Here is a 20846-nt window from a genome sequence, read left to right as displayed (position 1 = left end):
TAAAGGTTACATAAGGATGGAGGAAAAAAAAGATGTAAGTGCTCGTAGAGCACATGAAAGAGAGCACAAAGACAAAAAAGATAGGGAAACAAATTTTATTATAAGAGGAATAAGTGACTATGGAAAGAATGAAAGCACTCTCAATTTGACAAGAGACTTTTTGAAAGAGAAATTACATTGGAGAGGGCAAATTTGTCAAGCAAGAAGGGTGGGAAAAATATGTGAAGAGAGGCCTCGACCCATAAAAGTCATCATGGCGAGTGTGCAAGACAAACACTATCTCTTAAGCAAAAAGAAACTCTTGAAAGGCTCACACTTCTTCTTAGATGAAGATCTAACTAGCAAACAACAAGAGGTGAGAAGAGAAGAAGTGGAGAAAATTAGAGCAACAAGAAATGAAGGGAAAAGAGCATGGTTGTACAATGGTAAAGCGGTTATTGCAATGTTTGGGCCTCATGGCAAAGCAGGGCAGCAATTTGGTAGTAAAGAAAAACCAGTTAATTCTATAATAGGGAGGAAAACAACGGGATCAACATGGATGAAAAGGGGTGAAGACTCAAATTTGAGTCTTGTATGCCAAACTGCGTAGCAATCAAATCCTACCCAGGTCTACCTAAGTCTAGTCTGTTGGAACTATAGAGGTTACCTGGGAGGAGGGGACATGGGATAGGGCATATTGCAGAAGGTAGAGACATAATCTGTCTCACAGAAACTTATGAACATGATGGTTGTAAAACTCCTATGCTTGATGGTTATTTAAAATTAGCAATTTGGAATGAGGCAACAGAAAATGGCAAAGGGTATGGAGGAATACCAGTTTTAGTGAAAGAACAAGGTCGTCACATACAGTTTGTGAAAGAAGAAACAAATAAGCAATATTTATGGTTCAAAATAACAGAGAATGAGAACCACATAAGAATTGCAACATGCTATTTTGCACCTCAAGCCTCAAAAACTTACAAAAATAAGGGGTTAGATAGCAAAGACCCATATGCAACTTTAAAGCACAATAACAAAGAATGAGAACCACATAAGAATTGCAACATGCTCTTTTGCAGCTCAAGCCTCAAAAACTTACAAAAATAAGGGGCTAGATAGCAAAGACCCATATGCAGCTTTAAAGCAAGATATTGCTATATATTCTCAGCAGGGAGAAGTTATTTTAGTGGGACACTTCAATGCTAGAACAACAAATCAACAAGCTAGTTTTTTTTGTTGCAAAGAAGATCACAATCCTAACTGGCTCATTGAAGAGGAGAATCCCCAATGGCGGAGAAGTTCAGAAGATGACAAAGTTAGCAATCATTTTGGGGAGGAGTTGCTCACGTTGTGTGGTGCTTTCAACTTAATCATTTGCAATGGTCTAGATAAATGGAAAAGGTCTAGGAAGTTCACTTGCAACACATACAATGGGGCAAGTGTTGTTGACTACGTTATTTGTTCACAAAGCTTGATAGAAAGGATAGATGAAGTTAAGATTGGATAGCATACATGGGACTTAAAATCAAACCATAACCCAATTTATATAAAGCTATCTTGGTTAGAAGAAAGACAACATAGGAAGAAAACCCAATGTTCTCGGCAATCGATATCAAAGGGAAAAATTCTTCTAACACAAGAAAATTGCACTATCTTCAAAACAATGTTGGAGAGATCAATTTAGAAGGGGAAGAGTGGTTCCCAAAGCCTCAATAGTCATGAGTTAACAAATATAATTCAGAGTGCACTTGAGAAGTGCAAAAGAGCAAAAAATAGGAAATCTGAATCAAATTGTTTTCTTGTAACTGCTTGGTTTGATGAGGAATGCAAAATGGCAAGAATTTTTTTGAAAAAGGCAGACGAGGAGAAAATGAATGTAGACTTATATAGGCATATTTTAAAAAAGAGAAAAGATGAGTTCATGCAAACAAGACGAGAAGAGTTAATATATCTAGGCAAGAATCACCCAAAACGTTTTTGGCAGGAACTTCAACCAAGGAAGAAGCAAATTGAAAATAATATTACAACCAATCAATGGTTTGACTATGCAAGACAACTCTATGAGAAAGAATCAACGGAGGAGCCTCCTCCCATGATTAACACAACTACAAAGCTTTTCACATTACATGAAGTAGAGACAAGAATTAAGAAGTTGAAAATAGGAAAGGCAAAGGACTTGGTTGAACTTCAAGTAGAATATCTAAAGTGGGGAATGAACATTCTTGCACCGCACATCATGGAAATATTCAACAATGTCATTCGGCAAGGATTCCCAAGAGATTGGACAACTAGTCTAGAAATACCCCTTTTTAAAAGTGCAGACATGAATAATCCTTCCAACTATAGAACCATTATTATCAATTCGTTGTTTGCAAAGCTCTTCAGCAACATGGTGGAAAATAGAATCAGTGAGTGGGCAAAAGTCAAAGAAAAGAGGGCAAAAGGGCAAGCAGGTTTTAGGCCGAAGCATTCTACAATAGATCATGGTGTCACATTGAGACACATTATTGAAAAGTTTGGGGAGGGCAAAGAAGAAGTATTTCGCTGCTTTGTTGACTTCAAAAAGGCATTTGACGTGGTCCTTAGAGATAAGTTGTGGAGTAGAATGGAAGAATTTGAATTTCCTTTGCATTATAGAGTTGTTGTCCATAGGCTTTATGAAGAGGTGAAAGTCAAAATTAGAACTTCAGTAGACATTTCAGAAAGCTTTTGAAGTGAGATCAAAGTCTAGCAACGCTGCCCTTTATCCCCTACTCTTTTTGGTTTATATATTGATAAATTGAAAGAATGGCTAAATCTGTAAGGCGGGGATGGTGTTCGGTTGGGGAATGGTCCCTAGAGATAAGTTGTGGAGTAGAATGGAAGAATTTGAATTTCCTTTGAATTATAGAGTTGATGTCCATAGGCTTTATGAAGAGGTGAAAGTCAAAATTAGAACTTTCGCAGGCATTTCAGAAAGCTTTAGAAGTGACATCAGAGTTGAGCAAGGCTGCCCTTTATCCCCTACTCTTTTCGGTTTATATATTATTGGAAGAATGGCTAAATCTGCAAGGTGGGGGTGGTGTTCAGTTGGGGAAGTTTGTGATAAAGATTTTTTTATACGCTGATGACCTTGTATTGATTGCTAAATCGGCCTAGGGATTGCAGATACACCTTTATGCCCTTGAACATTTTTGTAAAGCAGTGGGGATGCAAGTCAATATAAACAAGACCAAAATAAGGATTTTCTCAAATGGGAAAAATTCAATAATGATTGAAACAAGAGAACTTTCTTCCCAAAGTGAAAATCGACCTTACCTAAGATAGAGAATGCTCCCAAATTTAATTTTCAAAGTGGATGTGGAACTCCAAAAAATTAAACGCTAGAGTTTCTTATAATTAATTCTCCAAGGGTCGACTTTATGAAAATTTGTTCAAATACCATGGAGATTTCGCTCACGGAATTGAATCAAGGGCTCTCGCTTAAATAAAAGGACGAATTTCTTTTATGCTTGCATCAGAGGAGAAAACGGCTGGAAGATTGCAAACGGCTCCCACGGGGAAGTATACAGTTCGATCTGACCTCATACTCTGCAAAATGACTGTCCACAAAGTGAATTTTGATTCAGGAGAAAAAAATAACCATCCCAGAATAAATCGAACTGCCCAAAAAGTTTCGGTCTGCTAGGAAAGAGAGAACGTTCTCAAGAAATCTCGATTTTATTTTTTGCAGAGCAACCAAGGGTTAAGTATAAATCAATTAAAGATCAAGCCCTGGAGTAAGAAATATTTCGATTTTACTAAAAATTTGCAGATGGGTTCCAGAAATTCAATTTTTCGACAATCTTTCACAGATTTAGTCAGACTGCCAGACATTTAATTCAAGGAGGAATTTTGCTCAATCTGACATATGGAAAAAATCTTGTGCAGGCTCAAAATGTGGAAGACACTCCAGAAAAATTTGAGCACGGTTTAAAAAAATTCTTCTGCAATATGATTCTGAACCCTAGCCGCTGGATAAATGCACAGAGACAAACTTTCAAAGGGCTCATAGCAAAATAAGAAATTTAACCAAATTACTCACGGTTGGATGAGAAGGAAGGCTCATTTTTCCCTTTTTTTTATTTATGATTAATTCTTTAAATTGCAGGCCCTAACCCCTTAAAAAATATTTTCGCTGCCTTTCATGACGTCCAAGCCAGGAGAAAATCCGAGCCAAAGGAGAAATACCTCTTCAAGCTCTCAGTCAAGGAAATAAAGGCCATATAAAATGCCAGCGACCTTCACTAAAATTTTCAGAATTCAAAACCAGGCCTCCAGAATTTGCAAAATTGAGCTTAAGCAATTGAAACACAATGCCATGACCAAACCCTCTCGTCAAAATTCAGTGATCTCTGTAAAAGTAATCAGAGTTAGCAAAAAAAATTAAATGCAGATTTTAAGAGCCCTAGAGGCTTGCACTTTGCAATATGGGCTACCGAAACTGAGCCAAAACCCCCTCAAGATTTGTGAAAAATCTCCAGATCTGCAGAAATAAACAAGAAAAATACAATACGTACAATGCAAATTGGTATTATATACAAGGTTATTTTAAAATATACACAAATTTTATTTACAAATTCAGAATGAAAAGGATAGAAAAAATATTTACAAATACCTACAATGAGGTAGGCTCTTTAAATAGCATATTTATCACTTAAAGCTCAATAAGCTAAAAGTTTGAAATATGATTTTTTATTTAAAATAAGTGGCAGAGAAAACTCCCTTTTAAAATTTCTGGATGATCAAGACCTCAAGATATTGACCACGAGTTCTAAAGTCATTATGTGCTAGGTAGATGGGTGGTTCAAACAAGAACTTTCCAAAATGCCCAGCTCGATTACTTTGTTGAATCAAGCAAGAATTTCCCCAAGTCATCAATATCTGCTCACAAAAATATTTCTACAAAACTTTGAAGGATTATGTTAGATTCACAGGGATTGGTTAGCACAAAGAGAAGGAGCTCGTGTTTCAAACAAGAACCCACCAGATCTACCTATTCAACTATGACTCCCCAATCCAAATAGAGGTACAAACAAGTAACCACTAGATCTAGATGGCCAATGAATATAACAAAAAATAGTGCAACTGTAGAAATTATAAGCACATGATGATACACATTACCATAATAAACTAAGAAGACACTGTAGTATAACCCCAAAGTGTTTGCTTTATTGCACAAGAAAAAAAATTACAGAGCTTCAAAGCCAGTACACTATCCAAAGATCAAATATTTTACAATGAGAAGCATATGCTTCCTTATATAGAAAAAATGAGAGCTCTGGAGACTCTTCCTAGTGAAAACGACTAGATCCATGAAGGTGCACAAATTTGACTCAATCTTGGTTGATTAATGCTTGATCCATGTCAAAATAATTTCCACCGTTGATTGCTTGAGAAAAAAATTGAATTACTTGATGATGCCTTTTTCCTTGGTCCAATTTTTGTTTTTTGTTTTTGAAAAATCCCCATTCACTTAACCAACTTGGATCATAAATTCGATTTTATTTAAAAATCATTTTTTTTGGGAATTAATTCCTATTTTCTAGACCAATTTTTTTTTTCTTGAATTTTTGCTTGCTTGATTTGTGGAGATTCCTTTCTTGGAAAGTGCACATTCCCCTTTTTAATATTTTTCACTTGGAGAGAATTTATTTTTCCCTCATTTTTATTTTCTGACCAGCTTCTTGCTAATATTTTTGTCGCTTTTTGCCAGAAAACCAAAAATAAAAAATAATCATTTTTGACTCAAAATATATTAATTTTTTGGCTTAGGATTTTAATTCATTTTAGCCAGAAAAATTAATTGATTGACACTAAAGGGTATTAATAATTTTTTCCACCCTTAAATATTTTAGCCATGGTGTCTAAATATGAGGGACCATGCACCAAAATATCTTTTACATCAAGATATTACAATTTCAACCCTCAAAGGGGGAACACCCCTTCGTTATAGACCCTCAATATAATACGCAATTTCGTGACTCAATATGATCTAGTAGACCAAGTGATTTGTAATAAAATAATTTAGCCATTTAGCTTAAATTATTCCCAAATCACTTTTACAAAAAAACTCGACTAGAACACTAAGACTCACCCAAGATCTTGACGTCAAATTCCACCTTAGCATTGGGGTGAGGTTGGAGAGAAAAACTCTGCCGATCATCTGTGTTTAGAAACACAAATGAATCAGTGAGACGAAAACCCTCCTAGGGTGAAATCCGTTCCCAAAATAGTAGGCTTACCTAGGTTGTTACATAGATATGGTCTTACTAGCATCATTTACATTAAAATATTTGCAAAATGGGCTTACAACTCTGACAACTGCAGTCAAATTCCACCTTGGACATCTCATATGATGAAGATAATGATTGCATTAGATTCCTCTTTTCGAGAGGACCAAAATCGACCTAAATATCACCCAATTTGGTCAAGCGAAAGTTGAGTTTTGAATTATTTTATTCATACATGTATTATGGAATGGGTCGGCCCTAACCATGTGTAACTGCTTAGGTCAGCCTCAACCCCAAGTGGACCCTCATGAAAGCCTATAAATAGAAGAGACCTCAAGCTCATTTAGAAACATTGATCAAGCCATTTTCTCTTCTCTTATTGTCTTGGTTCGCATAGGTCTGTCAGAGGAAAGTTCGCATAAGGGTCTGAAATCTCAGGGTCAAAGCTTGCACTGATCTAGGGTTTTTTGGATCTCGATCGCTGGCACAAAACTCATCATTTTAGTCCATGGACGTTGGCATAAAGTGGTCTTGATAGCGTCTAGGGAGCCTTGGACGCTGGCATAAAGTGGTCCTGATAGCGTCTAGGGAGCCTTGGACGCTGACATAGTGAGTTATGGGAGCATCCAGGGCTTGAGGGTCAAATCAGGCTGTATTAGTCCCCGGATGCTCCCACAGAGTGGTCCTAATGTTGAAGAATCTAGGGCAATTCATGATTTAGTGATTCTTCCCAAACTTGTTGATAACAGTTTGTGTTGTGTTCTTCAATTAACTTTGTTTTATTAGTGTGTTCTTCAATTCTTCAAATAGTTATCAACATGGATGATCAATAATAAAAACAAGTACACAAGATGTTGGCTTCAAGCCAAGGAAAAACCTCTCCTCTTGAGAGTAAAACCCTTGAATCTCTTCTTATAGATATTTAGATGAATACCAAGACCCTTGACAAAATAAACACAAGGTTACCTCCAAGATAAGTGTCACTATTCTCTGCACTGCTTGGTCTTTGATTCACTGTCTTGACTTCACTGTTCTCCTTCTCCTTATGTCTTCACTGTCCGGTCACTGTCTTTGACACCTTCTCTTCTTGACTTGCCACAGTCCTTTGATTCCTTGTTGATTACACTAGAGATAAGTTATGTCACCAGATAGTGTTATGTTGAGCACTTGTTGCTGTGGTTGCATATGCGTAGTCCTTTTATAAGTACTGAAGTATATACATTATAGTGAGTGATATATCGCACTTCTGAAGGATGTCCCAAGGATACCTTTCAGGCTTATATATTCGAGCATGATTGAGAGGCTTCGAGATATCCTTACAGGCTTTCAGAAAGCATACTGAGCTTCACATATAGATATACCGAGACCTTGAGATAAATACTGAGACTCTGAGATAAACACCGAGACTCTGCCTTTGAGATATGTCCGAGCTTCTGAGATATATGTCGAGACTCTGTCCTTCGATATATGTCTGAGCTTCTGAGATATATGCCAAGACTCTGTCCTTCGAGATATGTCCACTGTATATTTGATGACTGTAATATGAGATTCGAAGACTTTGAGAGATATGCTGAGGCAATCTTTTTGAGATATATTTGAGCTTCACTTATAGACCTTGAGAGATATATCGAGCTTCTCGAGAGATATCCGAAGTTCACTTACTGAGAGATATCACTGTGTATTCGTTCCCTTTTTGATGACTGTAATATATATCTTATTCCAAAGATCTATGTACATTGACTCTACGTTACCACTATATATATATAGGTCAACGATGATATGTCAAGCCGACAGGAGAGCCTTTGAATCTAAAACTGACATGTCAAGGAGACTTATTCCAGTTCGTAGAGCGAATTTGCAAGACGATAGTGACACTTATCTTGGAGCATATCCTTTGACCTTTGACCTTATGTCTTTCATAATATTTATGATGAAACATAAAATTCCTAAAGACATCAAGAAGTCGTCTTTGACCTATGGTGAACACATCTTGCTCATGAAACCCATGATGCAAGGAATAACAATTTTCTTCATAATATTATCGTTACAAGTCATAATGAAAACCGAACCTAGTTACTTTTCCTTCAACACCTGAGAGCGTCTGGGCTGCCATAAACGCTTGCACAGTGGCCTTATGAGAGCGTCTAGGGCTTGAAGCAAGTTTGGGTATGTTTGACCTCAGACGCCCTCATCCAGTTCACTTGGGAGCGTCCAAATTTGTTCCGAACATAGTCATCCAGTTATGCAGAGAGTGTCTATAACTGCTATAGACGCTCACACAACTCCTCCTCCCTACGTCTGGGACTCATAGATGAGATTTCAGTATTCCGAGGATTCCGCTTAGTGACAACAGTGTTCATATCGGTGACAACACTATCCAAGATTTGACAGTTTGTGACAGCACATTACAACCATCAGAATGAGGGTTTTGATTATACGCATGATTAGATCTGTTTCATGGATATCATAGTGGTTTTGTTGCATAGATAAAGTTATGGATCATTGTACTCTCTTTTGCCGAATCATTTGATGACAATCTAAGAAGAAGAAGATTGCAAGGGTTTTCCCCATAGTGGGTTTTGCCCTGGTCTCAGACCAATCTTGGTGTCTCTATGTGCGTGCGTGCTTTTCTTCTATTGTTCTTTTATGTTCCGCTGCATTGATGATGATAATGTTGTTTTTCTATATAATTGCATATGCTGATGAATAATGGTGTAGATCTGAATAATGTAATGATGATATGGAGTGAACTTAATGTATTAATGATGAAATGCAATTATCAAAGTAAAGAACAATGTAGCACTATGAAAAATTGTTAAGTTTAGGTATGTTCTATGCTAGAGCAATTTATTTAAATTTTCACAGTTAGCAATCACATCAGCATTACGATAAACTGCAGATAGAACATAAATATAATATGCAGAAGACAAGCCAAGACAAGAGGACACAAGATATGGCGCGAGCCAGGGACAAACCCCAATGTGGGGAAACCCTTGATAAATTCTTCTTCTATGTTCTTCAATGGTTCAGCAGAGAGAGAGATAGTACATATACATCAGAAGTCAATACTTTGACTTGACAAGATAAGAGATCAGTTATCAAAGATCTTCACCATGAAGATAACACAAAATGAGGTTGCAGATCTGATCCCAAGGACTGAAGATATGCAGCAGATGAACAGCTCAGTCAATTACCCAGATTACTGAAGCTTTCTTTCCATAAGACTCTCCTTCCTTTGCTGCTTTACTGATCATGTCAAGGTTACTAATCTGGTACCTTTCATAAGGACGGGTGCATGGCAGACCTGGTCATTTGTTTGGGCACAAACTCTGAGAGCCATAACACCTTAAACATACCCCACAGTTCACCTGATTACTGTGGCTAGCCTTCATACAATCCTCCAGTGATACGCTGCCTTATAGGGCTGCTTACCTTCTGAATGCAGCTACTAAAAAGGCCTCCAACTGTTGGCTATGGCCTCCGGCCTAGCCCAGCAGTGGACTGTAGCTGTAGTCTCTTCAAACAGTGATCTAAATAGCTCTTTAAACAACAGTAATGTCACAGAGATTTCCATGCTGCTAGACGCTGATATATGGGTCCTTTTAATGCTGCGTGTAGGGCTCTTTAGGGCTTCTTATGCAGCGTATTGAAGTTCCTTAGACAGTTGATGGATCACACATCAAACTGCGGCTAGATTGACAGCGTAATACGTCTCCCTTTTTGCCTGCGGCCAGATCTCCTCACTGCTGTTAGGGCTTCATGACTTTCCTCTAGACAGCGTATAGAAGCCTTCTTTTGCTGCTGCCCAAACTCTTCTCAATACAGTGGCTACAATATGACAGCGGATTAGGGCCTCCTCATTACAGCGTATAGGGCTTATGTTTCACTGCTGATCAGCCCTCCTTTTGCTGCGGATAAGGCTTCTTCTTTTACCTGCGGCTAGGGCTCTTCTTAACTGCGGCTAAGTCTCCTCTTTTACCTGCGGCTAGGGCTCTTCTTAACTGCGGCTAAGTCTCCTCTTTTACCTGCGGCTAGGGCTCTTCTTAACTGCGGCTAAGTCTCCTCTTTTACCTGCGGCTAGGGCTTTTCTTAACTGCGGCTAAGTCTCCTCTTTTACCTGCAGCTAGGGCTCTTCTTAACTGCGGCTAAGTCTCCTCTTTAACATATATACAGTCATGAAGTCCACCTGTGTATTGTCTTCCCTTACTGCGGTTAGGAGACTCCATTATAGGACTGCGTTCAGAAGTGTTAGGGCTTCTTGAACAGCATGTAGGCTAGGGCATCATCTGCATATAAGCTAGGGCATCATACTTAGCCCAACGTACTCTTTAACGTTTCTCCTTCTCCAAAAACCCAAGACGTGGAGAGGAGATCACTTAAAGAGTGTGTCTAAATGACATCAAATCCTCTTATATTTATACTAAAATGAGGGTGATGAATAGACACGTCGGTTGGGCTTCTAGAGCCTACATAAGAGCTGGTCGGCTTGATAATAATTACATAAACAAAATAAATTCATATCTCCATAAATACTTATCGGAATCGGATGATCTTTGGATCAATCCTACACCTCTCGACGAGAGGGATCTAATAAAAATATCAGCTGCCATAAATAAGCCGACCCACATGGAGTTTGGCCCTAGTTGCCAATTTAACAAAAATTAACATGGTTTCTTGTTGCCAGGGTTTAACGACATTCTTCCTAATCTTCTAATCATTCTTCATTAGCCTGTCAAATAGCACAACATTTTTTGGTGCCATTGTCGGGTACCAGTTTATTGGACCTTGGCTTTGCGACCTTCGTCTTAATCATCTTTATCTTCTCAATCTTTCATCATTTGTTATCCCATCAATGCCACATTTTCTAGCGCCATTGTATTTCTTCATCTTTTCATCACCTTATCTTTTTCTTCTCACTAATCCTTTCATCTTCTCTATCTGCACCTTTAGCCCCTGGATATTTTGGTTGGTGTCCTGTTTGGGTGGTGACTCCACTCATTCATTCATTATTTCTTAGACAAGAAGCCCTCCTTGATATCCATCTGCTTCTCCGTGACTAACCTTTCAGTTTTTGCACTCTCCCCCCGACATGAAGCTCCAGCCACTGATGATACTTTGAGTGATGTGATTGAAAAAATTGGGAGACTAAATCTTGACTCAGTCCCAACTTAGTCAACTGAGAAGCCTTGACCATCTCAGAAAGGTCCTCCAAAATCGCTGACAAAGACACTTTAAAGTGTTCACCCTGATGAGGTTGGAAAGACAAGAGTGAGAAGCACAACCAGACAAAATGGAGGTGATGTAGATGATTCTGATTCGTTTGTTGATATGGATGTTTCTTATGATTGAGAGTTGAATTTGTCTTTAGATCTTGAACCAACTTCCTTCAAAGAAGCCGCTTCTCATGATGAATGGAAAGAAGCGATGCAAAAAGAGTATGATGCCTTGATAAAGAATGGCACTTGGAAGCTGGTTGATCCTCCATTGGGAACCAAACCAATAGGTTGCAAGTGGGTCTACAAGAACAAGTATAAAACTGATGGCTCACTTGACAAGCACAAAGCCGGGCTTGTGGGAAAAGGTTTTGCACAGAAGGAAGGGGTCGACAATGAGAAGACTTTTGCTGCCACAACAAAATGGGCTACCATCTAGGCACTCTTTGCCTTGGTAGCTCATAACGGTTGGAAATCCATCAAATGGATGTAAAAATTGCTTTCTTGAATGGAGATCTAAAAGAGAATGTTTTTATGCCCTAGCCAGAAAGATTTGTTGTGAAGGGTGAAGAACATAAAGTATGCAAGCTTGTAAAATCCTTGTATGGCCTCAAGCAAGCACCACGAGCTTGGTATGACAAGTTAACTAAGCATCTTCTGAAACTCAACTTCAAACATTATGATCTTGATCATGCAACTTTGTTTGTCAAGAAAGTTGACAAAACAATTGTATATCTTGTGGTGTATGTAGATGATCTTTTGATGACAGGGAACAATGAGAGCTATATTGCATCCATAAAGAAGGAATTGACGAAAGGTTTTGAAACGACAGACTTGGGGTATGTTCACTGCTATCTTGGTATTGAAGTAACTCAAAATCTGAACTTTATATTCCTCTCTCAGAAGAAGTACACTGGAGATCTGTTGAACAAGTTTGGCATCGCTGAGTGCAATCTTTTGACTACTCCAAGGGAACAAAACTTAAATCTCACATCCATTGAAGGAAAAGAATTTGAGGATTTGTAGGAAGTCTCAACTCCCTAACTACTGCTAGACCAGACATTTCATTTGCTGTTGGAATCCTCTCCAGGTTTATGCAAAAGCCTTGTGAGTGACATTGGTCTGTTGTGAAAAGAGTTCTAAAGTACTTGAAGGGAACTCAAGACTTTGGACCTAAGTATACACAGGTGGGCGACTTCAACTTGCTTGGATACTCTGATTCAGACTTCGATGGAGATTAAGAAACTGGGGTATCTACTTCAGGTTATGCTATGAGTCTTGGATCAGCAGCTGTCTTTTGGAGGTCACGCAAACAATCAGTTCGAGCAGATTCCACAACAAAGACAAAATATGTGGCAGCAACAAAAATAACAAAGGAAATTGTGTGGCTCAGGAAAATTCTGGAAGATTTGCAGGTGAAACAAGTGCATTCAACTCCATTCATGATTGACAACACTTCTGCAATAAAGTTGGCCAAGAACCCAAAGTTCCATGACTGAACAAAGCACATCAATACAAAATACCATCTGATTCGACATCATGTTGGGGCCAAGACAATCCATCTATGCCATTGTTCCACAACTGAGCAGATTGCAGACATCTTCACCAAAGAGCTTGGAAGAGAAAAGTTTGAAAGATTCAAAATGATGCTTGGACTCACCAATATCCCTTCAGATTAAAGGGGGGAATGTTGACACCTAACCCTTGGGATTAGATGAATATGTGTAAAATAATGTAAATAGAAAATAAGGAGAGTTAGAATATGAAGAGACACTGGGAGAAGAAGCCCAAGAATCTCTCCCTCCATGTATATATCTATGATCAACCTTAATGCAAAATCACAATTTCGTTTGAGGAGTTACCTCCTGGGTTTATATGAAACAATGATTAAAGTACCTCGTGTGGTAAACCACCATCATTAGATGAGTATGCTAACAAGTTGAGTATATGAGGATTGAGAGCCATATGAGGTGCTTTTGTAGGTGGAGAATGTTGTTCATCATCTCTACAATGATGTTATCACAATCTTGGCCTCCTATTTGTGCCCCTCATGGACAGTGAAAGAAAAACCTGAGGGTTGTCATAGTTGACTAGAAGGAATTGATAACCACCAAGGTGAAGTAAGGAAATAAACATAACGTCCAAGCATCATGATCTTTGACTTCAACCCATGATCCTTAGATGCCTAATGCATTAAATGTAAACACTCTATAGAATCAATGACTAAAGTACCTCATGTGTGTTGAGCCACCACCATCAGATGAGTATGCTGACGAGTTGAGCATATTAGGATCAAGAGCCATATGAGGGGCTGTTGTATGTGGAGAATGTTGTTCATCATCTCTACAATGTGGATCTGTTGTGGAAAAATGAAGAACATATGTAGCTGCTGGCTGGAAATCTGCATCATAGGAGAAAATCTTTTCCCCGAGGTTACCCATGTATACATGTATATGGGTGGGTAACAAGTCCTACAATGTATTTTGCATCCTAGAGGGGGTCATGATTTGAGATACTATTCTTTATTGTCCAAAAACTCCTGTACCAACAGGTAGATGTCTCATCCTTTTTATTGAATAGTCCAACCATATAGAGAACGAAACTTCTAGGACCAATGTCAGTGATTCTAAGTTATATATGATACACAAAATTTTCTTTATAAATTGAAAACAAAAAATCATGGTGATCTATCTATGAAAAGATACACACTCAACCTCTAAATGCCAACTTAATACTTGAAGATAGAAGTCAATGAGTCCACGAGTTGTATATTACATATGTCAACTGCTACGAGGTCAAATTTTGAGACAAAAGAAAAGGAGGTCAAGCTGAACAATAATATTTCATTTGTTTCAAAAAAGACTGCTTGAGCTTTGATTGCTCTTGAAAGAAGAAGAGACTTGAAGTATTGCAGTCTTTGTAATGTTGGGGACCATTCTATGTGATCTTGCCCAAATACATGAAAAGATTATAGAAAAGAGGAATGTCAACATTCATGTCGCTATGTTACTTGACATGGAGTAAAGATTGTTACTGATGCCACTATCAGGTCAAAAAGTGCAACTTGACCAGCTCTTTGGAGGGTAGCTCAATATGCAACTCTGTAGAGTAGAAGCAATTTTTTAAGATGCAACTCAATACTTCCAAGAGATGGGTTAGGATGAAAATCCTTTGGCTGTGCCTAGTTGCTCAACAAGTCAAGATCAAGAAGCCAAATTGTGGAAACCAGTTAAACAACTAATGATATTCTTGAAAGAAGACGATGCATTTTTGCACTCCTTAAAATCCTTTAAATATTGTATGCCAATTCTTCTTATGCTAATTTGAATGGATAAATCCAAACATTTCAGAAGTTGAACAAGTCTGGAGAGTGTTCATTAGCTTTGGTCCTAAGGTCAACCAGTAAACAGAAGGATTTTTGGTGCAAGAGTTTGTGGCTGATTTTGGGTCACAAGTCAACATACATCCCAGAACGGCTTGTATACAATTGGGTTGACATCATTATCAAGGTCAAAGAACTGCTTAAATGTTCCCGAGCAACACTTTGTTTAACCACGGGGTTTTGTGATAGAAATTCAAAATAGGCTAATGGGTATTGTCATCCATGTAGATTTTGAAATTATTGATATGGTAAACTCAGAATATGCTTATACTGGTGTTGTTGGTACCATGGGGTAAAAGAACAAGAGGTTCGATGTGACTAAACAAAAATCACTTACATTCAGAGGAAATGATGTGATGGTCTTCCCTGAGCCAGGAAAGGGAAACATCAACATGTAGTCTCTATTAGACATTATGTGGATCTGCACCCTTTCACGCTTCCTGGCTGTGTTTGGAGCTCATTTGGAACAAGCTGGCAAGTCGAGTCTCAATTCTAGCACAAACGTGACATTTCTTGCAGGTTCTTTGCTCTGGTCAAGTATTATACCCGTGCTTCACAACTCTAGCTGTCTTTTCTGTTTCTTTCCTACTCAAAATATTCAAAAAAATTGATTGCGCTTTCCACCTGCATCTCATGTCCCTCATTCCTTGCTTCTTGCATATAGACTTGAATGAAAAATCCATTTTGTGGTATGCAATTTTGGATGGTGTACTTCAGTTAACTGTATTTTGGTTTGCAAGGGAGCTCTGTTTCATAATTCTTTTATATCAATTAGTTTTTATTTCAGTCTGATGAAGTTGCCATGCACCTATGGAAAATTTTTGTAGAGTTTTAATTACGAAATTTTTCTTCTTGCAGTTTTAACTTTTTCCTGAACAACAGATTATTTAAGCTGATTACTGTTCAATCCCACTCTTCAATGGCAGGGATCTAGTCTGGGACAGTTTTTCAGACAATATTTGGAGTCAATCAAGCTGAATAATGTTCCCGTATGTTATAAAATTCTCCTGCGATGCAATCTTCAGGCTGCTTGTATTCAGGACTTTTCCATGAACGATGAATGTGTGTTTTTTGTGTATTTATAGTTATATTCAGCAGGCAAAATCAGAATGGTAGTGAAATTTTGGCTTCTCCTGTTCGCCGGAGAAATCCAATCTGCTGTTTTTCCATTTGTATTACAACTGTTGTGATTCTAAATAGATATTTCTTATATCTCTCAATGGATATTATTTTATCCTATGTTTGTTGTGCAGGTTGAGTGGAAGTCAAAAGATCTGAGCTACCTGTCAGAGGTAACATTTTGAAAGTTGATGTAGATGATTTGCAATAAGGATCGTTTTTAGTGCGACTTTTTGGAAGTTTTTCCGGTGGGTTTTTCCAGTCTAATTTCTCTAAAATCCGGCAGGAATTTATTGAAATCACAAGCTTGATGGGTAACCCCTGCACAATCGAAGTGCCCTAAGGGTTTTTCAGGGTGCTGAATCTATATATACAGTCAAAAAACCAGTTTAAATAACACAAATCAAAATTTCACCTCAAAATTTTCCGCCAGATTCTGGCACCAAAAAGTCCAAAAAGTCGCACTAAAGACAACTCCTCTGCAATTTATTCAGCTTCTAATATAATATAATCTTAGCTTTTGATTTGCTCATAGGAGGTTCCCTGAGTGCAGGCAAACTATCCAAAGTACTTCGGTAAACTTGTTTCAAGTGCAACACCCGTGTATGGGGAGGATGTTGTTCAAAAGGCATACAATATAGATGGTGATGTACGGATAGAATATAAAGATCAGGGACATTTTGAACAGATTGCACGGAAGTTTGGGATCTTTGAAGAATGGAAGGTATATAATTCTGCCAGAGCTCCTGCTCCACTTGCATCATATGAAATCAGTCAGGTTCTGATGTTCAGGAGAATCATATCATACTTTCCTTCAATTTGATCATATTCAATTGAGTAATATAATGTTTAGAATGTTTGTATGGAAGTATTGTTCATCCACTTTAATCTTGTCATTTTTACAGGATGGAATACCAAGGACTTCTTATAAAGGAGTAGTAGTGTTCAGATGGCAAACAGCAAGGCGGATATTTTTAGTTGGTCCAGAGGCTATGAAAGAACTTGGAATTGATCATTGAAAAATAGGTGGCCTGAATGGTTATCTATGGTATTTTCTTCAGAAGCCTTTGTATATTATCCTATAATTATTTGAAGTAGAAGATAGCTACTTCAGCCAGTCAAATCAGCTTGCACTAATTTTTAGGGCCATTCAACCCTTCTAAATATCAATTAATCTGAACGGTATCCTTCTTGAGAATCTTCCATTAAATTATATAGTGAAGCACTGGGATTCTGTCACCATCCCCCGTAAATATTTAAAGCTGAAACAGAGACAAAGGAAAGATAGTAATTCTCATTTTTATGTTCAAAGTGAGTTTCAGATATGCTGATAGCCATTTTTGGTATCTCTTGTACTTGCCAAAGCAGTGGGCTTCTTGAATTTTACCAGGCAATCATCGTCGTTTTTTATGAGTGGCCTGCAGAGCTTTTGTGTGATACAATATTATCATCCTAGTATTGGCAATATGATCAACTAGTTGAGCCAAGTTACATTAGTGGTTGCTATAACTTCAAAGCTTGAAAATCCAGTGATAACTTCCTTTGGTTATTTTATGTGTGGAGATAGATGCCAAACGAACTGCACTTCTTTATATAAATTCAATAAATAAGGAAATTTTTTCAAAGTCAGCAGTCTTAGATATATGGGCAAGACAGTACTGACTAAATACAGGGCTTGTTTTTTCTATCAATCAAGAAGCATAGAATACTTAAGAATTTGTATGTTCATGCCTAAAGCACATGGGTGTTAACTTACGTAAATTGTGAGGAAAATAACTTGTGACCATTTTATTATCCAATCAAATGGTTTCACATAATAGATGAATATTGAAAGAATAGAAAAGATAGGAGACTCGATGTTATGATTGGAAGACCAGTTCCAAATATGTACAAGGGAAAATGTAAACAAGGTCATCTCGAGTTATCCTTCTTCATCCCAGCATCAATGTTTAGAAGTTTGAAGATAATGTCCAACATGTAAAGGATGTGACGTGTCCCCTTGGTCCTCAAGTGAGGCAAACAAAGTTCTATGATACAATAGTATCTAACTCCGACATGTTTATGACTTCCAAGGAATCTAGAATTCATTAAGCAATAAACATTTTTCATAATAATGGAATCCTATGCTTAATTAGTAGATTTCTTGACATTTGGAACCTTAAGGAAAGTCCAATATTGGGAAGACTAAAAGCTCACAATTAATCTGTGGAATAAGTTTGTTAATATGCATTCTTTGAGATCAATAAGATAGGTTGGCTTTGAAAGAAAAAATGAAATCTCACAAAGATAGCCAAGGCATAGTTATTTAAGGTGTGGAGCACTGTTTTAAGAAACGGTCGTTTCGAAACCGAAACGGCCGGGTTGATCCGAGCCAAAGCCTCCACCCATGACCCAGCCTTTGGAACGGTCCGGCTGGCCGAGTCAGCCATGACTCGGCCGAGTCATGGCTGACTCGGCCAACTCGGCCGTTTCCGTTATGACTCGGCCGAGTCACAACAAACCGCCCAGCAACACGTATTACAACGATTTTATAAAATTTTAATGGATTTTTAAATGGTTTTTTGGTTGGTTTGGACTCCAAATAGTTATATGAATTTGCTAAATGATTTTTGGGGTCCATTTCCCCCCCCCCAAACCCTATTTAACACACCCAAGTGCTCTCATTCACTCACAGCAATCTTATGCATTTGAGTGAGAGTCTTCTTTGAGAGTTAGTGAGCAGTTCTTGAGCTTGTTTTGGAGCAGCAGTGAGGAGTCTTGGAGGAGCATTGTAGCTAGAGTGAGGAGCTTCTTGGGCAGCCATTTGGAGCAGCATTGAGGAGCTGATTCTTGGAGCAAGCTTGAGGAGGCAATTTGTGCCTGGAGGTATTTTTTTCACCTCTATAAATCTGTTTTTGCTTAGTAAATTTTAGGTGCATATCTAGAAATCTTAGAGTGTTTTTTGTCAAATAAATGAACATTGAATCAAGGTTTTTTTTTTTTTTTCAAATTGTTTTCTTTCATTTCCTAGTAAAAAAATGGCACCTAGAGCAAGAGATCCTGCTTGGGCATATGTTGAAATGGTTGATAGTCAAATGCAATGCAAATTTTGCCATAGGAAAATTAAAGAAGGTCCTGGGGGCATTAATAGGCTGAAACAACACTTGGCAGGGATTAGAGGCCAAATTACCCCATGTACCTCACCGGAAATTGGGGAGATTAGGAAGAATTTGTTGGCCAGCTTTGAGAAATTTAAAGAAGATAAAGCTAGGCAAAGAGACATACATGCTGAAATTGGGAGGAAGAGGGAGATACAAAAAATGATGGCTGCCAACCCCCATTATGATTTTGAAGGTTCTTCCTCTATCCCTCAAACTGATACATCCAACCCTTTCCGATATGTTCCTCCCTCTTTTGGTTCTGTTCAAGATAAAGGAACCGATATGTTCCTCCCTCTTTTGGTTCTGTTCAAGATAAAGGAAAGGGTAGAATGAAAAAGGGTGATGTGACTATTAAAAGTTGTTTCACTCCCTCCTCTCCATCAGATGCACATGGTCCTGAAGTTAGTAAAACTCAAATACAACCCACTTTAGATGACCATTGGAAGAAAGAATTGAGGGAGACTGCTTGTGAGTACATAGCTAGATGGTGGTATGATGCTGATATCCCCTTTAATGCTGCTTGTTCACCATATTATGAGCCTATGTTTGATGCCATACATGCTGCTGGAAAAGGCTTCAAAGGCCCTACTATGCATGAACTAAGGGGGTTTCATTTACAGAAAGAAATTCAATCCATTAATGAGTATTTGCAAGAGTTCAGGGACTCATGGGCAAGAACAGGGTGTACCATCATGTCAAATGGATGGAATGATCAAAGAAACCGTACCATTATAAACTTTCTTGTCTTCTGCCCACAGGGAACCATGTTTTTAAAATCAGTTGATGCATCTGATAAGGTAAAAGATGGCCACTTGTTGTTTCAGCTATTGGATCAGGTTGTTGAGGAGGTGGGGTGGCTAATGTTCAAATCATCACAAATAATGCCTCTAACTATGTTCTTGCTGGTAAACTGTTAGAGGAAAAACACAAGACCATCTTTTGGACCCCATGCGCTGCACATTGCATACACCTCATGCTTGAGGATATTGGAAAATTAGATTGGGTCAAAAACACTATAGATCTTGCCAAAAGCATAACAAAATTTATCTACAATCATACATTGGTTTTGAGCCTCATGAGGAAACACACTGGGGGCAAGGATATTATTAGGCCTACCATCACTAGATTTGCTACACATTTTTTGACATTGCAGTTTATGCTTTCCCAACATAGAAACTTGCAAAAGATGTTTTCCAGTGATGAATGGAATCAAAGCAATTGGTCTAACAAACCAGAAGGCAAAGAATTGAAAAGGAAAGTCCATGAGGAAACTTTTTGGAGAAAGGTAGCAGAGATTGTGAAGCTTGCTGAGCCACTAGTTAAGGTGTTGCGGTTGGTGGATGGGGAAAGGTTGGCTATGGGCTTCATTTATGAGGCTATGGATCAAGCAAAGGAGCAAATAAAGATGGTATACAAGGATAGAGTGGCAAAGTATGGGCCCATTTGGGCAATCATTGATGAAAGATGGAACAATCAACTCCATCGCCCTATACATGCAGCTGGGTATTTTTTGAACCCACGGTATCATTATAAAGCTAAGGAGTCAGGAGCTTTGAGGGGGGAGGTCAGAGATGGACTGGTTGATTGCATTGAACGCATGATCCCATTGGAGTCTGATCAGCTGGAGATACACCGATAGGCCAATATCTTCAGCAATGCAGCAGGTATCTTTGGGAAGAACCTAGCAAAGATTGCAAGAGAAGCAGATGAGCCAGGTAAACAAAAATTTCAATTTTCAAATTCTTAATAGTTTTACTTTTTG

At 38.2% G+C, this 20846-nt stretch overlaps 1 protein-coding gene across 2 annotated transcripts in view; it reads left to right on the top strand.

The window, feature by feature from the left end:
- Positions 1 to 17431, top strand: part of CGL1 (alpha-1,3-mannosyl-glycoprotein beta-1,2-N-acetylglucosaminyltransferase) — a 187565-nt gene extending 170134 nt beyond the window's left edge. For both annotated transcript variants that reach the window (XM_089372551.1, XM_089372550.1), the window contains exons 16-19: positions 15752 to 15814; positions 16079 to 16117; positions 16498 to 16668; positions 16850 to 17431. In XM_089372551.1, coding sequence (XP_089228677.1) covers positions 15752 to 15814; positions 16079 to 16117; positions 16498 to 16668; positions 16850 to 16963 — 387 coding nt within the window. In that variant the 3' untranslated portion in view covers positions 16964 to 17431. The remainder of the gene's footprint in view (positions 1 to 15751; positions 15815 to 16078; positions 16118 to 16497; positions 16669 to 16849) is intronic.
- Positions 17432 to 20846: the final 3415 nt, after the last annotated feature.

Source organism: Pinus tabuliformis, chromosome 8 (assembly GCF_031772625.1).
Source record: "Pinus tabuliformis cultivar Carrire ecotype Pingquan chromosome 8, CPIR1, whole genome shotgun sequence".
Taxonomy (NCBI): domain Eukaryota; kingdom Viridiplantae; phylum Streptophyta; class Pinopsida; order Pinales; family Pinaceae; genus Pinus; species Pinus tabuliformis.
The sequence above is the reverse complement of the archived record's forward strand: the minus strand, read 5'-3'. Positions and strand labels throughout refer to the sequence as shown.